The following is a 12092-nucleotide window of genomic DNA, read 5'->3' on the forward strand; positions in this document are numbered from 1 at the left end:
ATTTATTGTGAAGAGCAGGGTGAAGGTCCCAGGGTGTTGGGGTTACGTGGGTAGGTAGGGTTCTGCCACTCTTTGTGGAGGAAAAGCCTTGCCAAGCGTGGTCATTTCCAGGCTGAAAGTTTGTGTGACAAAAACATGGCTGGGGCTGGGCGCGGTGGCTCGCGCCTGTAATCCCAGGACTTTGGGAGGCCGAGGCAGGAGGATCGCTTGAGCCGAATAGTTCGAGACCAGCCTGGGCAACATGACGAAACCCCGTCTCTACAAAAAATACAAAAATTAGCCAGGCGTGATGATGCGCACCTGTAGTCCCAGCTACTCGGGAGGCTGAGGCAGGAGGATCACTTGAGCCCGGGAGGTCCAGGCTCCAGTGAGCCGAGATCGCATCACTGCACTACAGCCTGGACGGCAGATGACACCCTGTCTCAGAAACAAAAACAGAAAAACCACACGGCTGGATGGGAGGAGAGATGAAGGAGCCATAAACTGAATTCTGTTAATCACCCAGCAGGTGCTCTGTTAACTAGGCCATTCCTCATTCCAGAAGAAACTGAGTGACTAACCCATCCAGGGGACTGGGAGACCCGGGACAGCTTTCTGAAATGTAATCAGCGTTGGCTGGGCACGGTGCTGAGCACCTGTAATCCCAGCTACTCAGGAGGCTGGGCCGGGAGGATCAAGCCTCAAGTGGGAGGATCCTCAAGTGGGAGGATCACTTGAGCCCAGGAGGTGGAGGCTGTAGTGAGCTATGATCACACCACTGCACTCCAGCCTGGGTGAGAGAGCAAGACCTGTCTCTAAAAAAAGAAAGAATTTAATTAATTAATTTTTTTCTTTTTTTTTTTTTTTGAGATGGAGTCTCTGTCACCAGGCTGGAGTGCAGTGGCACAATCTCAGCTCACTGCAACCTCCACCTCCTGGTTTTAAGCGATTCTCCTGCCTCAGCCTCCCGAGTAGCTGGGACCACAGGCATGTGCCGCCAGGCCCAGCTAATTTTTCTATTTTTAGTAGAGACGAGGTTTCACCATGTTGGCCAGGATGGCCTCCATCTCTTGACCTCGTGATCTGCCCACCTCATGCTGGGATTACAGGCATGAGCCACTGCACCTGGCCTAAGAAAGAAATTTAATCAGCTTTACTTCTCCCTTCCGCCTCAACTGACTTGGATTTCCTTGAGTTCGGTGTCTAGGGAGCCAAGTGTTGGGCTGTGGAAGGTAGATGGATGCTCCAGGGATAGAGACCTGTATCAGGTGAGTAACAGGAGCTGGAATCAATAAACAGTCAGTGGTCACGGTTCTGTTCTGAGTTCGAGGACACAGAAAGAGGCATGAGGTGGTTTTCAGCCTAAGTGGGGTGGTAGGGGAGAGGAGAAGGAAGCGGACAAGTCCAGGAGGCAGTTCCAGAACCTGAGAGCACAATCCTGCGTGATCTCACTGCAGGGCCAGGATTCTGGAACTTGAGTTGCCTGATAGACCCTATACGAAAGATGTAGTAGGGAAAAGAAGCGACAGCTGGCTAAAGGGGCCCCCCACAACCCTCCCCGACACCCTAGGAGAGCAGCCTCTCTCCGCTGTCCCAGGGTGCCATGGAGATGGAGAGCGCGGCGGCCTCCACACGTTTCCACCAGCCTCACATGGAGAGGAAGATGAGTGCGATGGCCTGTGAGATCTTCAACGAGCTTAGACTAGAGGGCAAGCTCTGCGACGTGGTCATCAAGGTCAATGGCTTTGAGTTCAGTGCCCATAAGAACATCCTCTGTAGCTGCAGTTCCTACTTTAGGTATAACAGGGTTGCCAAATTAAGCCAAAGGGGTAATTGGGCTCATTTTGAGACACTTTGATCCATTTTCTGGTTCCCACTCCACCACCTTAACTTTAGGGACACTGTCAAAGCTCTGGGCACCTTAAAAAATTTTTAAAAAAAATTTTTTAGAGATAAGCTCTCATTCTTTCACCCAGGCTGAAGTGTAGTGATGCAATCATGGCTCACTGCAGCCTTGAACTGCTGGGCTCAAACGATCCACCTACCCCAGCCTCCCAAGTAGCTAGGTCTACAGGCACATGCCGCTACGTCCGGCTACTTTTGAAATGTTCTATAGAGATGGAGTCTCGCTATGTTGCCCAGGCTGGTCTTGAACTCCTGGCCCAAAGCAATCCTCCTGCCTCAGTCTCCCAAAGTGCTGGGATTACCACCATGCCTGGCCAACTCTGTGGTCCAGGCAGGAGCTCCTGCCTGGCTCCTTTGCCTTCTGAAGAGGCATGACTAGGGTCAGGGGCTTTTTTCTCCAATTTTTTTTTTTTTTTTTGAGATGAGTCTCACTCTGTTACCTGGACTGGAGTGCAATGGCGCCATCTCAGCTCACTGCAACCTCCGCCTCCCCGGTTCAATCCATTCTCCCACCTCAGCTTCCTGAGTAGCTGGGATTACAGGTGCCCGACACCACGCCAGGCTAATTTTTGTATTTTTAGTAGAGACAGGGTTTTGCCATGTTGCTGAGGCTGGTCTCAAACTCCTGACCTCAGGTGATCTGCCCGTTTTAACCTCCCAAAGTGCTAGGATTACAGGCATTAGCCACCACGCCTGGCAAGATCTGATTTTTCTTTTTTTGAGATGGAGTCTCGCTTTGTCCCCCAGGCTGGAATGCAGTGGTGTGATTTCGGTTCCCTGCAACCTCTGCCTCCTGGGCTCAAGCGATTCTCCTACCTCAGTCTCCCAAGTAGCTGGAATTACAGGCTCCCACCACCATGCCCAGCTAATTTTTGTATTTTTATTAGAGACAGGGTTTCACCATGTTGGTTAGGCTGGTTTGGAACACCTGATCTCGTGATCCACCTGCCTTGGCTTCCCAAAGTGCTGGGATTACAGGCGTGAGCCACCGCGCCCGGCCTTTAAGATCTGATTTTTCAACTGGATTTCAACTAACTATTGGTGGGCTTTCATCTTTGATTCTCACCTAAACCAACCTTTGGGAAGGTTGGACATCCCTACTGGATTTCAGATGACAATGCTACTTCAGGGACCCCCCTCTACTCCTATCCCAATAGAGACCTTTTCAAACAGGGTGATAAATTAACAAGGATTAAGGGGATGGGAAGGAGGATGAGGGGTAAACACCCGGGAAATAACAGAAGGGAAAGGGAGTTTGGGCTAAAACCACTGTAACCCAGGAGGTAGAAGGGCTATTTTGTTCATGAGCTGAAAATGTTTGAGTAATCAATTCCAATGAAGATATGATTGATGTATCCTACTTGTTGCTAAAACTTCTCATTCATGTAGACCCTAGAGCAGAGTCCACAATTTATTTTTTATTTTTATTTTTTTGAGATGGAGTCTTGCTCTGTCACCCAGGCTGGAGTGCGGTGGCACAATCTCGGCTCACTGCAACCTCTACCTCTCGGGTTCAAGCGATGCTCCTGCCTCAGCCTCCCGAGTATCTGGGATTACAGCTGTGTGCCACCACATCTGGCTAAGTTTTCTTTTTCTTCTTTTTTTTTTTGAGATGGAGTTTTGTTCTTGTCACCCAGGCTGGAGTACAACGGTGCGATCTCGGCTCACTGCAACCTCTGCCTCCTGAGTTCAAGCAATTCTCCTGCCTCAGTCTCCTGAGTAGCTGGGGTTACAGATGCCTGCCACCACGCCCAGCTAATTTTTTTGTATTTATAATTGAGACGGGGTTTCAACATGTTGTCCAGGCTGGTCTTGAACTCCTGACTTCAGGTGAATGGTGTGAACCCGGGAGGTGGAGCTTGCAGTGAGCCGAGATGGCGCCACTGCACTCCAGCCTGGGCAACAGAGCAAGACTCCATCTCAAAAAAAAAAAAAAAAAAAAAAAAAAAAGATTTTTTCCTCCAGTCATTTAAAATGTGAAAATCATTCTTAATTTGTGGGCAGCAGGTGGGCCAAATTTGGACAGAGTCCATAGGTTTGCAGACCCCTGCTCTAGCGGAAGAATTTGATCTCTAAGACCACATTTCCTTAAACTTCTTACAAAAAGGAAGCCAAGGCCAGGCATAGTGGCTCATCGGTGTAATCCCAGCATTTTGGGAGGCCGAGGCAGGTGGATCACCTGAAGTCAGGAGTTAGAGACCAGCCTGACCAACATGGTGAAATTGCATCTCTACTAAAAAATACAAAAATTAGTTGAGTGTGGTGGTGCACACCTATAATCCCAGCTACTCAGGAGGCTGAGGCAGGAAAATTGCTTGCACCCAGGAGTCAGAGGTTGCAGTGTGCCAAGATCATGCCATTGCACTCTACCCTGGGTGATAGAGCAACACCTTGCTTCAAAAACAGAAAACAAAAAACAATGAATAAAAGGAGAAACATTCCTATTCTCATGAAGTTTACCCTCTAGAAGGGGAAATAGGAATTAAATAAGTAAAATGCATATAAAATCATCATCCTGGGCATCACTTGAGCCCAGGAGTTCGAGACCAGCCTGGGCAATATAGGGAGACTCTCCCCATCCCAATCTCACATCTTATATGAAAAAAACTTTTTTTTTTTTTTGAGATGGAGTCTCACGCTATCACCAGGCTACAGTGTAGTGGCGTGATCTTGGCTTGCTGCAACCTCCGCCTCCCAGGTTCAAGCGATTCTCGTGCCTTAGTCTCCCAAGTCGCTGGGACTACAGGCACGTGCCACCACGCCCAGCTAACTTTTGTATTTTTGGTAGAGACAGGGTTTCACCATGTTGGCCAGGCTGGTCTTGAACTCCTGACCTCGTGATCCACCTGCTTCGGCCTCCCAAAGTGCTGGGATTATAGGCGTGAGCCACCACGCCTGGCCCAAGAGACCTGGGTCTTACTCTCAGTTCTAAATCTTAATTTCTCTATCCACAAGGTAAGAGTGACCAAAGTCAAAGTTCTTTTTTTTTTCCCCCAACCAAGATGGAGTCTTGCTCTGTCACCCAGGCTGGAGTGCAGTGGCTCGATCTCCGCCTCCCAGGTTCCCGCCATTCTCCTGCCTCAGCCTCCAAGTAGCTGGGACTATAGGCGCCCGCCACCACGCTCGGCTAATTTTTTGTATTTTTAGTAGAGACAGGGTTTCACCGTGTTAGCCAGGATGGTCTCGATCTCCTGACCTCGTGATCCACCCGCCTCCACCTCCCAAAGTGCTGGGATTACAGGCGTGAGCCACTGCGCCCGGCCCCAAAGTCAAAATTCTTCTTGTCCACTGTATATAGCACATGCCTGCACCCCGCTTCCTGAGGCCATTTCCAATGTACTCACCTAACAGGAGAGAAATGTTTCCGTGGCTGCCAGTTTCTTTCTTTTTTCCAGAGCTTTGTTTACAAGTGGCTGGAACAACACTGAAAAGAAGGTATACAACATCCCTGGCATTTCTCCCGACATGATGAAGCTGATCATTGAGTATGCATACACCCGGACCGTGCCTATCACACCGGACAATGTGGAGAAACTGCTTGCTGCCGCGGATCAGTTTAACATCATGGGTATCGTCAGGGGTTGCTGTGAGTTCCTCAAGTCGGAGCTGTGCTTGGATAATTGTATCGGCATCTGTAAGTTCACAGACTACTACTACTGTCCTGAGCTGAGGCAGAAGGCCTACATGTTCATACTGCACAACTTCGAGGAGATGGTGAAAGTCTCTGCAGAATTTTTAGAGCTCTCGGTCACTGAACTTAAGGATATCATCGAGAAAGATGAGCTCAATGTCAAACAGGAAGATGCTGTATTTGAGGCCATTTTAAAGTGGATTTCTCATGACCCCCAAAATAGAAAGCAGCACATTTCAATTTTGCTTCCTAAGGTCAGTGTTCACTCTTCATTCATTTATCCCAGAGAGATTGTCCTAAAAGCAAAATTCAGACATATGACAGATCCCAAGGCTGTATTTACATGTCCTTAGATAGAAGGCATCTACTATTCTCTGGAATTTTGCAACTGTCTTTTCCCTTGGCATTACTAGTTCTTTTTACCTAAGTTATATTCTTTGACCAAAATCCTTCCTGGTGGTGGGGGAAGAAGAGAGCCTTCAGAATAATTCTAGGAGGGGTGTGGTGGCTCACTTTGGGAGGCCAAGGTGGGAGAATCACTTGAGCGCAGAGTTTGAGGCCAGCCTGGGCAACATAGGTTATAAAAATTTTAAATTACAAAATTTGACCAGGTGCAGTGGCTTACGCCTGTAATCCCAGCACTTTGGGAGGCCGAGGTGGGGGGATCACCTGAGGTCAGGAGTTTGTGACCAGCCTGGCCAACATGGTGAAACCCGGTCTCTGCTAAAAATATAAAAATTAGCTGGGCGTGGTGGTGCGCACCTGTAATCCCAGCTACTCAGGAGGCTGAGGCAGGAGAATCACTTGAACCTGGGAGGCAGAGGTTGCAGTGAGCCGAGATCATGCCATTGCACTCCAGCCAGGGCAACAGAACAAGACTCCATCTCAAAAAAAAAAAAAAAAAAATTTAAATTTAAAAGTTAACCAGGCTGGCTGGGCGCGGTGGCTCATGCCTGTAATCACCACTTTGGGAGGCTGAGACAGGCAGATCACGAGGTCAGGAGATCGAGACCATCCTGGCTAACATGGTGAAACCCTGTCTCTACTAAAAATACAAAAAATTCGCTGGGTATGGTGGCGGGTGCCTGTAGTCCCAGCTACTCGGGAGGCTGAGGCAGGAGAATGGCATGAACCGGGGAGGCGGAGCTTGCAGTAACTGAGATCGCGCCACTGCACTCCAGCCTGGGTGACAGAGCGAGACTTCGTCTCAAAAAAAAAAAAAAAAAAAAATTAACCAGGCTTGGTGGTGCATGCCTGCAGTTGCAGCTACTGGGTGGGAGGCTGAAATGGGAGGACTGCTTGAGCCTGGGAGGTCAAGGCTGCAGTGTGCTGTGATCACCTCACTGCAAGCCAGCCTGGGCAATAGAGCGAGACCCTGTCTCAAAAAAAAAAAAAAAAAAAAAAAATTCGAAAGTGCTGAAATTCCTTTCAGCTTTTTTCCTTCCTATGAATTTCTCCATACCCAAGGTAGAAGCTGAATTAGAAACCAAATCATGGCTGGCACAGTGGCTCATGTCTTTAATCCTAGCACTTTGGGAGGTAGAGGCGGGTGGATCATCTGAGGTCAGGAGTTCAAGACCAGCCTGGCCAACATAGCAGAACACTGTCTCTACTGAAAATACAAAAATTAGCTGGGTATGGTGGTGCATGCCTTTAATCCTAGCTACTCAGGAAGCTGAGGCAGGAGAATAACTTGAACCCAGGAGGTGGAGGCTGCAGTGAGCTGAGATCACACCACTGCACTCCAGCTGGGCAACAGAGTGGGACTCGGTCTCAAATTAACAAAAAACCAGAAAAACAAATCATGAGTATTGCACACAATTGTTGTCAGTTGGTGCTAATCAGCATTATTTTACATATACAGACATACTCAATTACTGAACAATTACCATGGTTTTTCCTGGTCTAATGGTACTGACCATTGGCCAAGGAATGGGATTGCTCTGTGGCCACTTGAGGTGCCTTCTATCTAGCTTATTCTCAGCTTCCAAATGTATATACCACCTTCCCAAAATGACTATTTATTTATTTATTTTTGAGAAGGAGTCTCACTGATGCGATCTCGGCTTACTGCAACCTCTGCCTCCCGGGTTCACGCCACGCCATTCTCCTGCCTCAGCCTCCCCAGTAGCTGGGACTACAGATGCCTGCCACCACACCCGGCTAACTTTTTGTATCTTTAGTAGAGACAGGGTTTCACCGTATTAGCCAGGATGGTCTTGATCTCCTGACCTCATGATCTGCCCGCCTCAGCCTCCCAAAGTGTTGGGACTACAGGCGTGAGCCACTGCGCCCAGCCGACGACTATTTATTTTGAGACAGAGTCTCACTCTGTCACCCAGGTTGGAGTGCTGTGGTGTGATCACAGCTCACTGCAACCTCCATCTCCTGGGTTCAAGCAATTCTCACGCCTTAGCCTTGAGAGTAGCTGGGACTACAGGCATGCGGCACCATGCCTGGCTAATTTTTTTTTCTTCTTTTTTTTGAGATGGAGTCTAGCTCTGTCGCCCAGGCTGGAGTGTGGTAGTGCAATCTCGGCTCACTGCAACCTCCACCTCCCGAGTTCAAGCGAGTCTCCCGCCTCAGCCTCCTGAGTAGCTGGGATTATAGGTGCCTGCCACCATGCCCAGCTAATTTTTGTATTTTTAGTAGAGACAGAGGTTTCACCATGTTGGCCAGGCTGGTCTCAAATGCCTGACCTCAAGTTATCTGCCCACCTCGGCCTCCCAAAGTGCTGGGATTACAGGTGTGAGCCACTGCGCCCCGACTGATTTTTTTTTTTTTGAGATGGAGTCTCGCTCTGTGGCCCAGGCTGGAGTGCAGTGGGGCGATCTTGGCTCACTGCAACCTCTGCCTCCCGATTCTCTTGCCTCAGCTCCCCGAGTAGTTGGGATTACAGGAACGTGCCGCCATGCTCAGCTAATTTTTGTATTTTTAGTAGAGATGGAGTTTTGCCATGTTGGCAAGGCTGGTCTAGAACTCCTGACCTCAGGTGATCCGCCCGTCTTGGCCTCCCAAAGTGCTGGGATTACGGCCGTGAGCCACCTCACCTGGCCCCAATTTTTGTATTTTTAGTAGAGACGGTCTTGCTATGTTGCCAGGCTGGTCTCAAACTCCTGGCCTCAAGTGATTCGCCTGCCTTGGCCTCCCAAAGTGCTGGGATTATGGTGTGAGCCTCAAAATTGACTATTTAAACTGTGACTTATACATTTCAAAAACAAACCAAAATATTTCCAGCAATTCAAAGGCAGATTGTAACATGGGGGTTAAGGATGTGGGATCTCCTGGCACCCTCACATCACCTGAATGACTTTCTGCGTTTGCTTCTTAGGTTCGCCTGGCCCTAATGCATGCTGAGTACTTCATGAACAATGTTAAGATGAATGACTATGTCAAAGACAGTGAGGAATGCAAACCAGTCATCATTAATGCCCTAAAGGCCATGTATGACCTCAACATGAACGGACCCTCTAATTCTGATTTTACCAACCCACTCACCAGACCCCGCTTGCCCTATGCCATCCTCTTTGCAATTGGTGGCTGGAGTGGTGGGAGCCCCACCAATGCTATTGAGGCATATGACGCTCGGGCAGACAGATGGGTGAACGTTACTTGTGAGGAAGAGAGTCCCCGTGCCTACCATGGGGCAGCCTATTTGAAAGGCTATGTGTATATCATTGGGGGGTTTGATAGTGTAGACTATTTCAATAGTGTTAAGCGTTTTGACCCAGTCAAGAAAACTTGGCATCAGGTGGCCCCGATGCACTCCAGACGTTGCTATGTCAGTGTGACAGTCCTCAGCAATTTTATTTATGCCATGGGAGGATTTGATGGCTATGTGCGTCTAAACACTGCTGAACGTTATGAGCCAGAGACCAATCAATGGACACTCATCGCCCCCATGCACGAACAGAGGAGTGATGCAAGCGCCACAACACTCTATGGGAAGGTAAAGGACCAGGGTGGGAGGGGAAGATGTGGATACAAAGTACAAGCCAAGAAATGATACTGCTCTTTTTTGGGGTGGATGGAAGACGAAGTGGCAGTATTCACTTGGAGTACTCATTCTTTCTTCAATTGACAAGGTGACTAGTTGCAACTGTCTTTTATTTTGCTTATTAAAAAGTAATGCGAGGCCAGGCGCGGTGGCTCATGCCTGTAATCCTAGCACTTTGGGAGGCTAAGGCTCCTGATCACTAGGTCAGGAGTTCGAGACCAGCCTGGCCAACATAATGAAAGCCTGTCTCTACTAAAAATACAAAAAATTAGCCGGGCCTGGTGGCGGGCACCTGTAGTCCCAGCTACTCAGGAGGCTGAGGGAGGAGAATCGCTTGAACCCAGGAGGCAGAGGATTGCAATGAGCCGAGATGGCACCATTGGGGTGACAGTGCAAGACTCTATCTCAAAAAAAGAAAAAAAAAAGTAATGCAGGCTGGGCTCGTGGCTCACGCCTGTAATCCCAGCACTTTGGAAAGTCGAGGCGGGCAGATCACAAGGTCAGGAAGTCAAGACCATCCTGGCCAACATGGTGAAACCCTGTCTCTACTAAAAATACAAAGAATTAGCTGGGCATGGTGGCAGGCGCCTGTAGTCCCAGCTATTCAGGAGGCTGAGGCAGGAGAATCACTTGAACCCGGGAGGCGGAGGCTGCAGTGGGTGGAGGTTGCAGTGCGTTGAGATCGCACTACTGCTGCACCCCAGCCTGGATGACAGAGCAAGACTCCCTCTCAAAAAAAAAAAAAAAAAAAAAGTAGTAATGTGGCCAGGCCTGGTGTCTCGTGTTTGTAATCTCAGCACTTTGGGAGGCCAAAGTGGGCGGATCACTTCAGGTCAGGAGTTTGAGACCAGCCTGGCCAACATGGTATTCTCCAGTAAAAATACAAAAATTAGCCAGGTGTGGTGGCACGCATCTGTAATTCCAGCTACTCAGGAGGCAGAGTTTGCAGTGAGCCGAGATAGCTCCACTGCACTCCAGCCCAGGCGACAGAGCGAGACTCCATCTCAAAAAATAAAAATAGGCCGGCAGTGTATCATGCCTGTAACCCTAGCACTTTGGGAAGTCGATGGGGGTGGATTGCCTGAACTCAGGAGTTCAGGACCAGCCTGGGCAACAAGGTGGAAACCTCGTCTCTACTGAAATACAAAAAATCAGCAGGGTGTGGCAGTGTGCGCCTGTAGTCCCAGCTACTCCGGATGCTGAGGCAGGAGAATTGTTAGAACCTGAGTGGCGTGGCAGGCCGGGCGCGGTGGCTCAAGCCTGTAATCCCAGCACTTTGGGAGGCCGAGGCGGGCGGATCACAAGGTCAGGAGATCGAGACCACAGTGAAACCCCGTCTCTACTAAAAATACAAAAAATTAGCCGGGCGCGGTGGCGGGCGCCTGTAGTCCCAGCTACTCAGGAGGCTGAGGCAGGAGAATGGCGGAAACCCGGGAGGCGGAGCTTGCAGTGAGTTGAGATCGCGCCACTGCACTCCAGCCTGGGCAACAGCGTGAGACTCCGTCTCAAAAAAAAAAAAAAAAAAAGAACCTGAGTGGCGGAGTGAGCCGAGAGGGCGCAACTGCACTCCAGCCTGGGTGACAGAGCAAGACTCTGTCTCTAAAAATAAATAAAAAGCAATGCATGCACATATGAAAAAAAGAAATTCAGATTGTACAGACTGGAATTAAGTGCCCACTACCACCACACACATAACCTTTCTTTCTACTCCCTAGAGTGGGAATTTTAATAATCTTGGAACTCTTCACACAGGTCTACATATGTGGTGGGTTTAATGGAAACGAGTGCCTGTTTACAGCGGAAGTGTACAACACTGAAAGTAATCAGTGGACAGTCATAGCACCCATGAGAAGCAGGAGGAGTGGAATAGGCGTGATTGCTTATGGAGAACATGTATATGCAGTAAGTTTACTACTACAAAAAAAAAAAACACATTACCCCTAGAATTTGTATTAGTAAATGGGTTTATGCTACTGTTGGTATTTGAAAAGCTTTTTTTCATGGAAGATAATGGAAGAGGGAGTTATGAAATCACTGGTACCCCCAACGAGGGCTTCCTCAGTGAACAGAATCAATAGTTAGCAGTCAACCGTGTTTCTTTTGCTATCCACAGGTAGGTGGCTTTGACGGAGCTAATCGACTTAGGAGTGCAGAAGCCTACAGCCCTGTGGCTAACACTTGGCGCACAATCCCCACTATGTTTAACCCTCGTAGCAATTTTGGCATCGAGGTGGTGGACGACCTCTTGTTCGTGGTGGGTGGCTTTAATGGTTTTACCACCACCTTTAATGTTGAGTGCTATGACGAAAAGACCGATGAGTGGTATGATGCTCACGACATGAGCATATACCGCAGTGCTCTGAGCTGCTGTGTAGTACCAGGGCTGGCCAATGTTGGGGAATATGCAGCTAGACGGGACAACTTCCCAGGATTAGCACTGCGAGATGAAGTAAAATATTCTGCTTCGACAAGTACCCTACCTGTATGAGCCTCTTCATTTAGCTAATAAAAAGTCTAAGCAATAAGAATTAATTCTTTTTTTTAAATAAATGCAGTGTTTAAACTTTGAAGAGTACTGGA

General features: G+C 48.7%; 1 protein-coding gene across 1 annotated transcript; it reads left to right on the forward strand.

The window, feature by feature from the left end:
• Window positions 1-1474: 1474 nt before the first annotated feature.
• Window positions 1475-12084, forward strand: LOC105472141 (kelch like family member 10). The gene is made up of 5 exons (XM_011725148.2): window positions 1475-1776; window positions 5280-5769; window positions 8847-9464; window positions 11265-11414; window positions 11626-12084. Exons 1-5 carry the CDS (start codon window positions 1583-1585, stop codon window positions 11998-12000), a joined length of 1827 nt encoding a protein of 608 aa, XP_011723450.1. The 5' UTR covers window positions 1475-1582; the 3' UTR covers window positions 12001-12084.
• The last annotated feature ends 8 nt before the right edge of the window (window positions 12085-12092 follow it).

Source organism: Macaca nemestrina, chromosome 17 (genome assembly GCF_043159975.1).
Source record: "Macaca nemestrina isolate mMacNem1 chromosome 17, mMacNem.hap1, whole genome shotgun sequence".
Taxonomy (NCBI): domain Eukaryota; kingdom Metazoa; phylum Chordata; class Mammalia; order Primates; family Cercopithecidae; genus Macaca; species Macaca nemestrina.